General features: G+C 35.8%; 1 protein-coding gene across 5 annotated transcripts in view; it reads left to right on the forward strand.

Annotated features, from left to right (window-relative positions):
• Positions 1 to 16,333, forward strand: part of scalloped (TEA domain transcription factor 1 homolog scalloped) — a 179,604-nt gene extending 163,271 nt beyond the window's left edge. For all 5 annotated transcript variants that reach the window (XM_043413386.1, XM_043413384.1, XM_043413388.1 and 2 more), the window contains 5 exons: positions 4,032 to 4,162; positions 10,199 to 10,414; positions 11,927 to 12,156; positions 12,361 to 12,595; positions 12,724 to 16,333. In XM_043413386.1, the coding sequence (XP_043269321.1) occupies positions 4,032 to 4,162; positions 10,199 to 10,414; positions 11,927 to 12,156; positions 12,361 to 12,595; positions 12,724 to 12,837 (926 nt within the window). In that variant the 3' untranslated portion in view covers positions 12,838 to 16,333. The remainder of the gene's footprint in view (positions 1 to 4,031; positions 4,163 to 10,198; positions 10,415 to 11,926; positions 12,157 to 12,360; positions 12,596 to 12,723) is intronic.

Here is a 16,333-nt window from a genome sequence, read left to right on the forward strand (position 1 = left end):
CGCGTACGAAAAACTTTTTCGTCCTAGTGTTATAATGTACTATTAGATTTCTGTGAGATTACATTTTTTTCATAATCACCTCCATTCTTTGTACAACCATTCAACTTCGATAATTATATTAAAATTTTTATTTTCGTATATATAAGTGACTTACCTAGTATCAATCAATATTAACCATAGGAATCGAATCTCGGAGGAGTTGCACTTAACAATTAAATAGTTTCTTATCTATCTTAATTATTGGGATCCAACATGTCTGCGCCTGTTCAAAATGGCGTAGAAAAGTACCAGTGACATATGAACATCTTTCATGTGTCACATTCATTTTCTGTCGAAATGTTCCTAAGCTTAGAAAATATTTGTGTTTGGGCAGGTACAAATCCTGCCCAACGTAATATTGTTAAAGGCGAACGGGTGTTAGCAGCTGATTATATAATTAAATGCGATTTAAACTATGAAAATGAATCAAGTGACGAAATCAGTAACGTGTTTATAAACTTCTTATATATACGTGGGAAATTTTTTTTTCCCGATGGTACGCGCGAAGAATAATTTGCCGGGTGAATTTTTACACTTTCATACAAATTTCCTTGCAATTGATAAGAATTTACAGAAGAACACGTATTAACTGTCTACTTTCACACCTCCTTTTTCTGTTTCCACTCTCGGCCACCAGATGTCAATATCTCTTTATGTTGGATCCCAATATATCATCTATTTTATTTCAATCTTTTTAAAGTTCACTGCTATTTTCTTAAGCAAAGGAGTTTGAAGATAAATCATTTTCTGAAAGCAGATATCCTTTTTACAATGTTGTTTTTTATAACACTAATTTTTTTCTCTACTTTATTTTATTTATAATACAATATATGATTTTTCAGTCGGGAGTTTTTTTTTCAATGTTTTTTTAGGTTTACTTTTACTTTCTTAAGCAAAGGAGTTTTTTTAAAGATAAATCATTTTCTGGAATCGCGTATCTTTTCTACATTGTTGTTTTTTTTAACATTTATTTTTTTTTACTAATAAAAAAATGATGAAATGAAAAATGAATTAAAAAATGGATTTATTTTGATCCTAGTATATTTTTTTGTTTCCGATGTAGTTCCATTTTTTTTTTTTTTTATTTCATAAAAACCCTCTCTTAGTTGTTTGAAGTTTTGAGGTTATTTATAACGGGAGATAATTTTTTAATAATAGTAAGTTTCCTGAATTGTTTTTTAAAACTCTCTCCATATCTAATCGTAACTTTGCAAATTCTAAAATATTCACGAATATATATATATTTTTTTGTTTATTTAATGATGCGTTTAAGAACAGTTAATTTATTTTAACGGTAAGGTCCCAACTCGGCAAGTGGCCAAGTGTTTTAATTTGCAATGTGTATAGATATATTCTTCGCCATTGTACGATCGTGAACGACATATCTGTATATAATCTTGTAGAGTTGGCCACTTGGCCACTTGGCCACTTGGCCGCCACTGTCGAGTTGGAACCCTAGCTTGAAAACAACAGCTCGAAGTGAAAGTAGCAGCGTACAACTGTGTGCAGTCGATAATCGAGCACTACGATTGATTCGATATGGAAAAAAAATAAGTTTGAACGTAAATATTTGTTTTCTAAGCGAGTTCACCATAGATTTTAACAAGCTATGCCTGAGATTACTGCCCGTCACATGTAGAAAACACAAGCAAAAATTGGTCAACACAAATGTGACCGTTATAGAGGAAAGTTGACTCAAAGAAATCCCCCTATCAGCTGATCGCAGTGAAACTCATAATTCCCGTCTTTTTGCTCTGCGGGCAGTCGGGAGTTAAACATGGAAAATTGCAAACTAAACCCCATTTTTCTGAAAAATGATTCTGTAGTGTCTTAAAAAACTTCGAATTTTTATGTAATGCAGCTTAACAACTTTCCATTTGAAGATCTAAAAATTTCACCCTCAACCCCCGATTTTCACCCCTTTAAAGCGTAGTAACGCGGAAATTATGTTTAGAAATGGACTAAGCGATCCAAAAATCGATTGTGTACCAATTTTTATCGAAATCAGTTGAAAATTTGAAAACGTTATTTCAATATGTATACAACATATGATACAATAAGCAGTCAACCGATTAATCGAGATTTTAATTTCACCTCAATTAGACTATTATAGAAAATGTAATGAAACGAAATCATAGGCGTTTTAACCCATAGTTATGTAGGCAAGTAATAAATAACTGATAGGTCTAAAATGTTCTGTAATTTCGATTTTAACCTTACAAGCTGATTCTATTTTGCTTCTGGTCTCATTTGGATTAGCCATATAGATACGTTTTATTTGAATTATGTCAGAAATGGCTACCGTCGTACTGGTAACGGTCTGTTATGAACAGTGACTGCAGACTATCGATTGTTGCGCTCTCGAGCATAAAATCTCATGTAACACCAGTGAAATGTAATTTCAAGATAATCATTGTACATACACAGTGCGGTTTTTCGATCGAATTTAATTCCGATCTATAAGGGTACAGGGGGACCGCTGGATCTTCGACAAATCATTATTCTACATGCATTTGTTGCTACGTGTGTCAAACCTTCTACAAGCATGCCAACGATTTCGTATATAAAACCGGACCAGTAGCCATGCAAGACGTTGAAAAATATTACCATTTCTGTTTGACAAAAACCCAAGTGATAAGAATTGTAAAATTTAATTTCTTTATTTACACGAATGAGGCTCGATGTCCGCGAGCACTGCTCATGACTAACGAAGTTCGTGAAATGTGATGCGATCATTCCGGGCACCAGCAGCATCTCATTTCGTACACAAAATATGGGAATATGGAGCAAAATGGACACATGGGTCAAAACGGATCATTCAAAGTCTGAAATATTCCAAGATTCGTCAAATTTTTTTTCGAGCCCAAACTACTTTTTTGCTGAAAATTAGTCTGAATTGATGAATTTTGAGGAAAATTGGTTACATGGGGGGCAAAATGGATACACGTGAAATTCAAATTTTATAGAATTTATTAAATTTTTCTTTTAGATCCAAACCATGTTCCGAACCTAAATTAACTTAAATTGTTGAATTATAGGATGAAAAACACAAATCTCAAGTTTGAGAGCGAAAAAAAGTTTTTTTTTTGTTTTATTCTTTTTGACGAAAACAGCACTCATAGCTGATATCGTCGTCATTAACACTTGTATACAAGGTGTGGCCCATTTTTTGCATTTCACACAGCTGATCCAATCTTCGTAGAAAAGCGAATACAATTTTTTCTGCTCGCTAAACTGGAGCAATACGACAGGCTTGTAAGAATGGCAGTTCGCCCACGGTTCGTCCGCTGAGCAGTTCCGTCGTTAGTATCGGCTGCACAGCATAAGGAGAAATTTTTAAACATCTATATTCCGAAAAATGTCGATTTTTCGATTTTTTTATGCCTCAGGAGACTGTGTCCGCCGGTTTGCCCCAAAAAATTTTTTTCACGAAATTTGGGAAACTATTGTGGGACTTCAATATAGTTCAAACTAGCACGGTCGACCCAAAGTTCATTTTTTGCATGACCCAAAAACACGAACCAATTTCGACTTAAGATTTGGCTCATTTTTTTCCTTCTGTCATGCCAAAGAACGGGGGCCTAAGTGGTCCCGTTTCTCTTGTTAAAAATTACAAAGTTGACATTCTATTCGGAAACAGTCGCTCTAAACGCCTGTGTTTCGTAAAATGTCGGTTTTTAGATTTTTATGCCTCCGAGAGGCTCGGTCCGTTTTGCCCCGAATTTTTTTTTTCACGAAATTCGGGAAACTAGGGCCAGAAATTATTTTGGGACTCAAATATATGGTTGAAAGACCAATATTTGAGTATCACCAAAATTTGCTGAGATCCTTAAGTATCCATTTTGTCCCATATTCCCTTATATCTTTATAAAAAAAACGACTATATAGTTCGAAGTTGGATGTTACGTTTCATCACTTTCACGTTTATAAATTCTTCTATAATTTTAAGATATTCGAATATTTTAATTAGTCTCTTTTCCTCCGTGTTACAGGTCGCAACGAGCTGATCGCCCGTTACATCAAATTGAGGACCGGTAAGACCAGAACGCGAAAGCAGGTCTCTTCGCACATACAGGTCCTGGCGAGGAGAAAACTTCGGGAAATTCAGGCTAAACTTAAAGTGGTTAGTTCTTTTTATTGCTGCTCCATCATTCTGCATGTAAACATATGATTATTTTTTTATTTTCATACGAAAGCCTACACCTACCTTACACATTGAATACGGAATTTCCTATCGCAATTGTTATAACTTTTTCATATCCGCGTATAATTCAGTGATATTCGTTTGTAAAAAACGTTCCGAATAACGCGAAGAACGGGGGCGAAAGTCCATCACGGTTTCAAAGTATTTCGCCTGTATGAATTGATTATAATTGCTCCAAAAATGGAATCCTATGAATTCGTGCACATATCCAATGGAATTATTTTGATTATTAAGCCATGTGAGGAGACGTGTATAAACGTAAATCTGCTGCGCGGTATACGCACCAAGTATCAATGTCCACATGTATATATAAGCTTAGAAATTTTTTTTTTCGTCACGCTCAATCAATACATCTCGAAGAATATGAATTACCAGCGCGGTGCTTACAAATAATGATCATTATAATAACGTGTTTGCGATTGTGATAACGGAATAATAGCGGTGAATTTGTGCGGTCGATAAGCTCGAATGAATTACTCGTAAAAATGAACTCCGCTCCGTTTAATCAACAGTTGAATTATTGAAACGTTTCGCGAACAATTGCAGGAACGCGGACGCGGATTGCGCGAATGAAAACGCGTGGTCAATAAATCAGAGTCTCGGCATACTCTCTTTTCCCTCTCTCCTATTTTTCGTTCGTACGGTTCGATAGATAGCCGACGATGTCTGTGTTCATATTGTAACGAGACGAGAGACGATGCGCAAATTATTGTCTGTTCATTGAATTTCAACACGAGCCTGTCATTTCAGTGAAAAGAAAAAAAATCGAGGCATTCATGTAGAGGAGTCATTATATGGTATAATGCTTCGATTGTATCACTTCCGTGATAAATATCGCTTTTCTTGATCGTAATTCGTCTTTAAGGAAGAAATATTTAATAATATTAGTTTTCCCCGGAATATATACAACAACAAATGGTTTTCAATCATCGTCGAACTTGATACGACGTTTTCCCCTACGAGGAAATCCAACCTGGAATAAATCAGCAATCGTTTGTATCACGCATACGAGTATTCTTATCCTATACAAAGCTCAGAAGAAAAATTTGAATAAGGAAAAGCGTCGCAAATGCAGCACTGCATGGATGTACCGGAAATGGATCGTGTGCGTGTATGAGTGTATTTTTGGCACCACAAACGCCATAGCCATAGATAACTATGGCAAGCCCTATTTCCCTCTTTGTATACTCAGAGAGACCAGTGCCGCCGCGGGAATTTATAGTGTGAAAGAGAGAAAGAGAGTAAAGCACACTCGCCGCGAGAAGAGGGCTTTTGTCTATACCCGTGTGCGTTTCTCGTTAAAATCGCCTCTATGTTACCACCGCAGTTGCGCATGCTGCACGAACGTTATTCACCGATGCCAGCACAACTCGCCGAAAACCCCTTTCCCTCTTCGGTCACCCGGGTCCGCGTGTGTGACGTAATTTGCTGGTTTCCGCTTCCGACAGTCGCGGTGCGGCGATATATATACGCAACCGAGCCAGAAGGGAAGAGAAACGGGGACGGGAGATGGCGTTGAATTCTCTATACCCTCGTCGTGTGCATCAAGAGCATCCGATATTATCGCCCGATCCTATAATTAATGCCTTTTTACAGTTGCTATTTTAACGCCTTCATTTTCATATCAATCGCGATTGTCGACTGCTGATCAAGGTAACAAAAAAAAAAAAAAAAAAATTCATAAAGTCATTTATCGCGAAAGCATCTATTTCGAGGAAATGATTTATCGGTGTATCGGTATTGTGGTATAAATAGAAAAGTATTAATTTTACATTTAGGTAAGCTTACGTCGATAGTTGAAAATAAAACATCATTCCGCACCGATAGGAAATATTACGTTTCTCTTCGTCCCTTTACTCTTGATGCGAAATTTCGTTCCAATGTTTTGTTTTATCCTTTTTTTCGCGGTAATCAATGCTTTTGATGTAACAGTGAAAAAAGAAAAATTCCCAATTACGGGAACAAACGAGGGAGTGACTTTTTTTTTGGTCGTATCTTGACGATCCCTCGAAACGTCTATATATTCACGCGTATATACTCATCAATGCATACCGCACGCCCTATCCAACCGGCAGAATGTCGATAAACAACAGAGAGTGCGTGGCCAAAAAATAGAGCTCCCATCTCGATAACCACCGCGAGCCGGTATACACCAAACCCGACATACCAGGCCAGATCCCGTGCAATGAGAGAAAAAAGAGAGATAGAGAGAAAACCAAACTAAAGAACCAAAAACGAAGAGAAAATGAAGAGGAAAAAATACAAAACTGTGAAAACCAACAACAAACGCACGAAGAGTGGATTTAAAAATAGAAAACGAAAAAAAAAAAAAGAATGGTTGAGGGAGAGAATGGAATCGACAACGCACTGCTCGAATCGAGAAGTATAGTAGTGGGTGGCGGTGTACAACGCGCGTAGGAACCCTCTCAATTAAACGAATCGATTCCGGGTTGTGCTGGGAGAGAGACGGAAAGGGAGGGTGGGTGGCATGTACACCAGCGTCAGCAACAGCACAAACCCGAATGTACAAGTGCACTTTGTATACCATATTCCACCCACCCATCTCTCTCTCCATCTCTATCATGGATTTTGCTCTGTGTACGTGGTCGTCGAGCTAGCAATGTACGTCCAATAAATATAGACGCCACTCAGTTGCACGTAGCTCAAAGGGGGAATGGGAAGTGGTTATACAGCTCTCGCACCGTGTGCCATGAAATTCACTACTAGCCGCGCAAACCCCAACAGCATTTTCATCCCCAGTTGGGAATTTCACTCCAAATACGCGGCTCGCATGCATTTATGCGTGTATATGTTTTCGTACCTTTAAAAGTGTATTTATACATAGGCATGAATTTTTGGTTCACGTACATCGATTTGACCGGGCCCGGACACCTGGAGATCCACGTGAACGCACTCCACACATACACACACACACACATATCAATCTTTCCGTCAACCTCTGCAATCGCTTTGCTCTTTCCATTCGCAATCTGCGCAATGAGAAGTCTGTAAATATACACGAATACACACCTCAACATGTACCGAATGTTTTCAGCTCAATTCCCAACATGAGCTTTCCTACTTTTTTCCATTTTCTCATAATCTGTAAAAACTCGAGTATAGATTTACCTTCAGTTTTTAACAAAGTTCGACGCTTTTTGTTACGTAATGCGGTTATTGAAAAGTCCACTTTTTCCCCGTTCGTAAGCTTGTGCTTTTTTCGAGGCTTTTTTTCTAATATTTTTTCAGATTTTAAACATTCCTCTTCAGCTTGTCATCGGTATTTGGGGCTAATAGAAATGTTTATCATATTTGAAAGAATCAATGAAGCGAAGTACTTGGCGAAATCACGCTGAAATCTCTCTCCCTCCCTCCCTTCCTCCTTGTCTCCTTGTCTTCGTTTCACTGACCTCGCAAATGATCCAAACTCATGTCATGCGCCCCTAAGCATTAGATCTTACCGTTGTGACGTCCATTATTGTAATATACTTTCAGAACTAAGGAATTTTATAGCGCGAACCTATTTTAAATTCATCGTATATTCTCTGAATTATGAGGTAAATTCGATTTAGGCTCTTTACGTACCCGGCATCGTCAAACGCACAGTCAAATCACTTTGAAATCTATGAAGGGCCGCTCGGAACGACTTCTTTGATTACGCGCAACCGTCACCGATACTACTACGCAATAATCCATCGCGGAAATGAAATGCAAGGATGCGAGTGGACAGAAATGATTGGAGAATGAAAAATGAAAATATACTTGCTGTCCTTTATTTTTTTGGCCAGGGAAAAAATCGAGGGAAACGATAACGAAACTGAGCTTATGAAAAGTGTTTATTCGAATCCTTGCAGAGATATATATGCACGTATACGTATCGTATACATTAATGATGAATGCATATTCCTCTCCTCTTTACGAGCGATCACCCCTCTTTCCGGAATGAATATCGAAGCTTGAATCTGAATTAAAATTTGATGTTGTTTCTCCGTCTCGTAGATGTTTTTCCATACATTGGTTCATTTGTTGATACGACTTTTCGTGGACATCGATCTTATAATGCAGAAAATTATTTAGTGCACTTATTAAGACTTTTATACGAATATTTCGGATGAATTTGCTAGAAAAATTTGCTATGTTTTGTAGCAGGGCTGTTCTATATCGCCATTCTATTACATTTCACCAAAATTTAGGTCTGCGACATTCTTACTTTGAACGATGTATCGATATCTGAATGTCACTCGTGTCTTTGGCGAAATGTTAAAAATTGGTGAATTGGACTGGACAAATTGCTTGAAATTTTACTATGTGCCACTGGTTAATTTTCATGTTTATACTCGCAACGCCTCATATAATTGGTGGGCCGCATGAATTTTGCTATGTTATTGAGCAAAATTCAGTGGGGTAAAAGGGAAAATGCTAAACTATGCAATTTTTCGTATAGCACAGAGAAACGACTGCTATGTTATCTCCTAAATTTTCATCAAATCATTTCATTATTTACTATGTTTTTTATGAAAATTCGCTCGGTGTTCATTTTTTATGTAACACAGCGCGTTATTTACTATGAAGTGTGGTAATGGTTCGCCAAACTTTTCCATTATTTGACACACTCTGTAGCGATTCGATGTGGTCCAACGTTACTATAAAAACATAGTAATTTTTGCTATAAAAGTCTCTCCGTGTGTATATAAGATACAAGTGATATTAACGATCGTTGATGGGGAATTCAAAGGAAAGTGAAAATAACAAGCTTTTTCAGAATACTTGAGAACAGAATCGTTTTAGCAAAAAGGTTTCTTCAGCTTTAACTGTTATCGATAATTTTGTAAAATTGTGAACGCTCGATAGGACCATGCAACCAAGGAGAAGGCACTACACACAATGTCAAGCATGTCGAGTGCCCAGATAGTCTCGACCGGAAGTTCGATACACAACAAGCTGCCCCATGCCCTTGTTGGGCCCCTGGCCCTTCATGCTTCCACCCCCGTCTCCTATTCGGGAGCGGTAAGTCCCAATTGCCCAGAAAAATAACCATTTTTTGGCAAAGAAATAGGAACGAGCTTCGTGTTTCGCAATGTGCCTGTTGAATTACTACGCAGCGGTATAACCCTGTTCGTCCAGAAATCGTCTCGATTCGAAAGCCCGCCCCCGTTATAAATATCGATAAATTTTAATGATTGTTAAAAAAAAAAAAAAAAAAAAAATTGTAATTTATTGAAATGTTGCACGACTTTGGAGATCTGTTAATGAGACGGTACTGAGCCTCTGAATAATCATTGATGACAAAGACTGCAATTTTTTTCCCATCCATATATGAAAAGCTTTCGCGTACGAGAAAGAACTAACTCTCCTTCTCTCTGATATATACCTTTTATTATACACGCCGCCGTTCATTGATGCTCGCCTATATGAGCTGGGGGATCTTGTTGTGTATTATTCGATCTCCCTCGCCCATTTTATGCACAATCCGCATTAATTCATACTCGCTCTTCCATAATCAAGGGCGCAGGATTACACGCACAACACAATTATGCATTTAATACTTTTTTATGTTAACCTATGTCTCGAATGTCGCTATTTTGTGTGTTAAAAAACGATGTTTTTTTTCTTGCTAAATTGTTAACGTTTTTCTTATAATTTCATGCGTTTTATATTTTGTTTTTCTGCGTTAACCCATTGGCAAATTCGAAAGTTTCGTCAGATCGAATTCGTTTGACAAAAATCAATGTCGATCAAAATTTATAAATGCATTATATTGGAAAAAAAAAAAAAGAAAAATGATGCATTTGAACCAAATACGTTTTTTGGTTGGATTAAACTTCAGCTGAATCGTCATCGTACGGAAATAATAATACTCCCAATACGAATATTCGATGAACACTTGTTGCAACATTTGTTTACATAGGTAATTGCATTACTATTTGATGTTCATTCTACTTTAACATTCGGCAGAATTTCTGGCAACCGGGATTGCAGCCAGGAACGTCGCAAGATGTTAAACCTTTTCCACAACCTGCGTATACCGGGAAACCAGCGACAGCAGTTTCGAGCGGTGATATGGTGCAAGCGCAACCACCGCCACCTTGGGAAGGACGGGCAATCGCAACTCACAAGCTCAGACTCGTAGAGTTTTCAGCCTACATGGAACAGCACAGAGATCAGGACATTGTGAGTATGCCTAAGGAACAAATATAATTTGGACGAAGCCTTTAAGGAGTTTCGGTACAGAAGTCTAAATATTAAGAAATTGATCAAATTTGGTGATAATGTTCTTTAACATCAAGTGCGAAAACACAATTTTTTTCAAAATTTTCTTCTACCTAGTTATCGAGTAATTATGCATTAAAGCAGATTTCTTATGCTCGGAATGTATACCTGTATATTGGGGTGGCGCAAAAAAATCGACTATTTTTTTTTTCAGCGTCTCTTATGAAAATATGTTAATCTATCATGTTTCAAGAGCCCCTTCCAAAAATCAAGTCAACAAAAAAATTTTTGAAGGTCGCTCAAGATTTTTAAAAATTCCAAAAATAGTCGAAATTTGAATTTTTTTATTTAAAAAATTTTTTCGCTCGATACACCGAAATATTGTCCAGAAAAAACCAATGAGTTTCTGAAATTTTTAACTCAAAATATTTTGAAACAATTTTCACTTTCAATAAATAAGATAATGGTTAGAAATACACAATGAGATGGAGGAAAAATCTGACGTAACGAGGTATGATTTTACAATAGGTCGATATTTTTATTTAAACAATTCAAACAATTACGAGAACTAGTTAGCAGAGAAAATGTAATTATGAATAGAGCATGCCTGTTTAATCAAAACATTTATTGACTCTCTCGTTGTTTGCGAACAAATACTTTATAATTGAATGAAAGCAAAAATAGCGCAGACTCAAACACGGTTTGTTACGCCGGTAAAAAAATTTCCGTGTTTCTGGTCTATTACCTACATTGTTATATACGATTTTTCTTCCATATCGTAGTGCATTTTCATCAATTATCTTACTAATTGGAACTCAAAATTCAAATTGATAATCAATACGAATATTTAAAGGTCGCTCGAAACAATAAAATTTAAGTATATAAAAATTTAAATGAATTTTGAGGGACCTTTTAAAATGAATATTTTGAGTTGAAAATTTCAAAAACCCATTGGTTTTTTCGGTACGAAATTTCGCTGTATTGAGCAAAAAAATTTTTAAAATAAAAAAAAGTCAAATTTTGACTATTTTTGGAATTTTTAAAAATCTTGAGCGACCTTTAAGAAAAATTTTTTTGAGCTGATTTTTGGGAGGGGGCTCTCGAAACATGATAAATTAACATATTTTCATAGGAGACCCTGAAAACAAATAGTCGATTTTTTTGCGCCACCCTTTAGTGATCAATTACTCGATAACTGTGTAGAAAAAAAAATCTTAAAAAATCTGTATTGTCAAATTTGGCACTACAGAATATGTTGACCAAATTTTATAAAATTCTGAACTTTTTGAAATTTTTTATGTTTTTAGCATGGTTTAGCATGATAACATTGTATCGCCTGTACCGAAACTCCTTAAATGATAAGAAAATTTATAGTATAAACCATTAATTTTTTATGCACACACTGATCTATCGGTGATACCTTTATATAGACCGTCGCTCAATATTCATTTTGTCTATTAATTTTGTCTACAGTATCACAAACACCTATTCGTCCATATAGGAGGTTCAACGACATACGCTGATCCTCTCCTTGAGGCTGTAGACGTGAGGCAGATATACGACAAATTTCCAGAAAAGAATGGTGGCCTCAAAGAGCTCTACGACAAGGGACCACAGGCGGCCTTCTTCCTCGTTAAATTCTGGGCTGATCTCAACACGAACATCCAAGACGAAGCTGGAGCTTTTTATGGGGTGACGAGCCAGTAAGTCGAATAAGAATTATACAGAAAAAGAAAATACTTATTTCCTTGCTAATTCGTTACTTTTTCAGACGTGCCGATAGCACTGAATCTATTCGGTCACGTTGTTAATGATGCACAAGGAAATATATAAAGTGGTCAACTGCAGTGATTTAAAGCTTCATTAGAAATCCTAATAATTGTGACACCTGTATTGTGTATTTTCAGATATGAAAGCAATGAGAACATGACGATATCGTGTTCGACGAAAGTATGTTCGTTTGGTAAACACGTGGTGGAGAAGGTGGAGACTGAGTATGCCAGGTTCGAGAACGGCAGGTTCGTTTATCGTATCAGTCGTTCACCGATGTGTGAATACATGATCAATTTCATTCACAAACTTAAGCACCTGCCTGAGAAATACATGATGAATAGCGTTCTTGAGAACTTCACTATTCTCCAGGTAAATTGAATTATTTCAGACAGACGACTCAAGATAGTCGATGAAGTCTAACAAATTTGAAGGGGAAATCCGAGAAAATACTTTATTCGCTCAAGTTAAACGTAATATTAATTATTGCTTTTTACCAGGTTGTAACGAACAGAGATACGGAAGAGACGTTACTATGCACGGCATACGTTTTCGAAGTATCAACGTCCGAACATGGTGCTCAGCATCACATATACAGACTGGTCAAGGACTAGTTCGATTGAATCTGCTTGCCATGCAGCCATCCACCCCCATCAGTGCCTACCACCACATAAAATCATCCGTATACACACAGACACATATGAAAATATACTTATGCACTTAAGTAAAACTCGACGATTACGTGACATACGTACAGACGTAAAACGCAGCAGTATAAATTTGTGTACACGTAAAAAACGTAACCACAGGAGACATTGCAACTCACATTACCCAGGTGTGCTCTCAAATCGACGTTTTTATCAATATCTTACGGAGAGATTTGTCATACTTTGTCATATCGTTTATAAGATCCGCGATAAAATCATTTTTGGATCGACGATTAATGAGATCTTTTCTGTGATTAAATCACACTAAAAAAACAAAACGCATACGAGGGTACCAGCTAGTCCAAGCTCCAGATTTGCTTTTTCACCTATGCGCTCGATTGGCATACTTGTCTAGCGAACACATGTCGCAGATTCATCCTATTATTTTATGTTAATCGAAAGAAACAAAAAAATGTGCAGCTATACCTCGAGCAAAGTTGGTCTAAAACATAAAATGTTTCCGTTTCCGTTCATGTTGATCCCCCGAGATGATATGCGGATAAAATGAATTAAGTAAATTATAAATATATCTATTCTATAGAGGACTGCTAAGTAACGACAATAACGTTGGGAGCATAAGATATCGTGTGTCTCCATGTACGATTTTTATTTGAAAAATATATTATATCTCCCCGGCGAATAGCGAAGGTAAATACTGTGATCTTGGAGTGGCACTTGTACCGGACACCATACTATTAGTATTATAGTTTTTATCAAATAAACTAGGCAATAGAGATCGGACGAGACATATACACAGACAGATTATACATATATTACGAATAAGAGGTATATATGTTAAATATTAAACGCAATGATTACGATTGACATCGTTACTGAAAAAAAATGATCGTGTATAAAGCTATCAAAGTGATTCTAAGTTTTTAACAAGAGATTGAAAGTTAAAAAGTATGCCATTATGATTTGCGAGTCTCCAAGTTTTTTTTCATTATTATTTCTTGCTATTAGGAAAAGAAAGAGAGAGAGCGAGAGAGAGAGAGAGAGAGAGAGAGAGAGAGAGGGAGAGAGAAAGAAAGAACGCTTGATGGAAAGAGGGACGAAAGGATAGAAAATTGTGCAAATTTTCAATAATCGACGAAAGCTTTTTTTTATACATTTGACAAGACCTGAGGTTTTTTTTTTTAATGCAAAAGTTCTCATTTTTATTTGTTTTGTTGTCCAGATTGATGCTAAAACATGATTAACTCGCAATAATTGTATCTATGTTCTGGCTTTCCCATCTTTTTGAGCAGCAAAGTATAGGGTTAGTAAGATGTGTTTGTATTTCTTATAATCAATATTATTTTGTACTGTAAGCTCTTTTCCTGACCCCCCCACTCCGCGCCGTCTTTTTCTTTAGGTATATTATGTCAATGAATTTCGTACTTAGAGTACAGGTTGTTTTTAACTTTTTACTATTGTTTACGTTGCTATAGACACCGATAATATGATGGTTCGACAATCATGTGGCGCGAGATGAATCAGCGGCTTTCTTTTCATTTTTAAACTTCTATATGCAGATTTTGAAATCAAATTAATTGTTGCAATAATCAACGATAACGATTATTCAAACGTCGATTTTTTTTTTAACAGTTTTGTTGAGAAAAACTATTAATCTTGCGTATGGATCTCATTGTCGTTTCTCAAAACTCTTATGCCTCTTCCTTTTAATGATATTAATTTTGTTTTTTACTACGAACGGGATAATCAGTATACTTCTATTTGATCGAAAAGAGTACTTAAAGTGATCCACAAAATTGACAACACGATTATTAAAGTTCGACCAGGGGGACCATTTGTTTGATCTATACTTTTACAACTCAACTCGCTTTTTCGATTTTTAATGATGTTTTACGATTATACTCCTTACCGAAATCGATACTCGATTGATATTGTCCAAAACTTCCTTAGAAAAAATTCAAAAGATGTTTTATACCGCGTGGAATCGAAAGATGCCATTTCCAAAAACAACTGATGAGTGAAAGTTGAAAATTTGATAACGATGAATGCACAAAAACTTGATCAACGAAGGTTTGTCGTCGATCGATTAATTTCATGTTAAAAATTTACTTAGGGAATAAATTCAGCTGTTTCGAAAAAGTCGATTAATTGTAGGACTGTTGCTGCGAAGCAGAATGCACAAATTTAAGAAAATGACATCGCGAGCAGGAACATATTCATGAATCATCTTGAAAACTGTCATCTTCTGGTGTCCAAATCGAATTAATCGTACCAGCTGTCGCTTCGTTCAACATATTTTTTAAACATTTTACTTATTATGATTCTGATTCATTCACCTATTTTGGTTTTTTCTTTTATTTTGCTTCTGATTTCCCTTCAAAACAATCAGAACTTGCCTACCGAGCAGTAAACAATAACATTGCTGAAAAAAATATACATTACTTTAAGGATACATTAATATTAATTATCGTATTGTTACTGTAACTAACTTTTATGAAACCAAGTGACAATGTATTTTGATCTCTCTTTAGTCAGAAATATGTCCTTTTTTATTCAACGGGTGAGACGAAATAAATTGCTAGATAGTTTTGGTTTGGATAAGAAAAGAATTTTATTCGATTAATAATGAATTGAATTTCGGTTGAAAGACAAATAAATAAACGAATTGGCAGCTATCGTACTTCTTAGTTGTTCTTACTTTTGGTTTAAACAATACAAATATATATTTATATCTCGCAGGAAAACAGTCGATTCGAAGTTTTGCACATTATCGATGAGATAATTTGCTCACTCGACTTCCAAATTTTTTCATCCGTTGGTTTCGAATTGAATAGTAATCAAAATATTCCACAAGCCAATGATATTCAGAATATTATTTCCAGAAAAAGAAAATTAGCATCTCTCTGGTTGTGCATTATTTTGTAAAACAATGTTGGAAGGTTGATGAAAAGAAAAAAAATGAGAACGCCCATAGAAACTCATTTTATTACACGACTACAGAATTTTTTTTTAGGTAACACCGGATAAAAAAGAAGTACATGAAATTGAAAGAAAAGAAGCACCGATACTAAGATTATAAACAGTAATTATTAATGAATTTATCGTAAGCGAATTACATTTATAAGGAAAAAGATTATGAAAATATATATTTATCTATGTCTTCTGTGAAGATAGAAAATAGTACTCTTTCACTCTATATTGTTAATATCGAAATTCGGCGAACCGGCAAAGATACAAACGGCAGTAGTAGCTTACGAAAAAAAGAACGGGGTTTAATTAAAAAAAAAAAAACAAAAAAAAACAAAAAAAAAACAAAAAAAACAATATACGCAGCTCGAATTGTACACACTATATGATAAAATCAACAGTCCATTCACAGTTGTTAAATATCTCTGTAAATAACTTGTACCCAATGACCATTAAAAAGAATGTTCAAGTTCCGAAA

The sequence above is a fragment of the Venturia canescens genome, chromosome 2, assembly GCF_019457755.1.
Source record: "Venturia canescens isolate UGA chromosome 2, ASM1945775v1, whole genome shotgun sequence".
NCBI classification, from domain to species: domain Eukaryota; kingdom Metazoa; phylum Arthropoda; class Insecta; order Hymenoptera; family Ichneumonidae; genus Venturia; species Venturia canescens.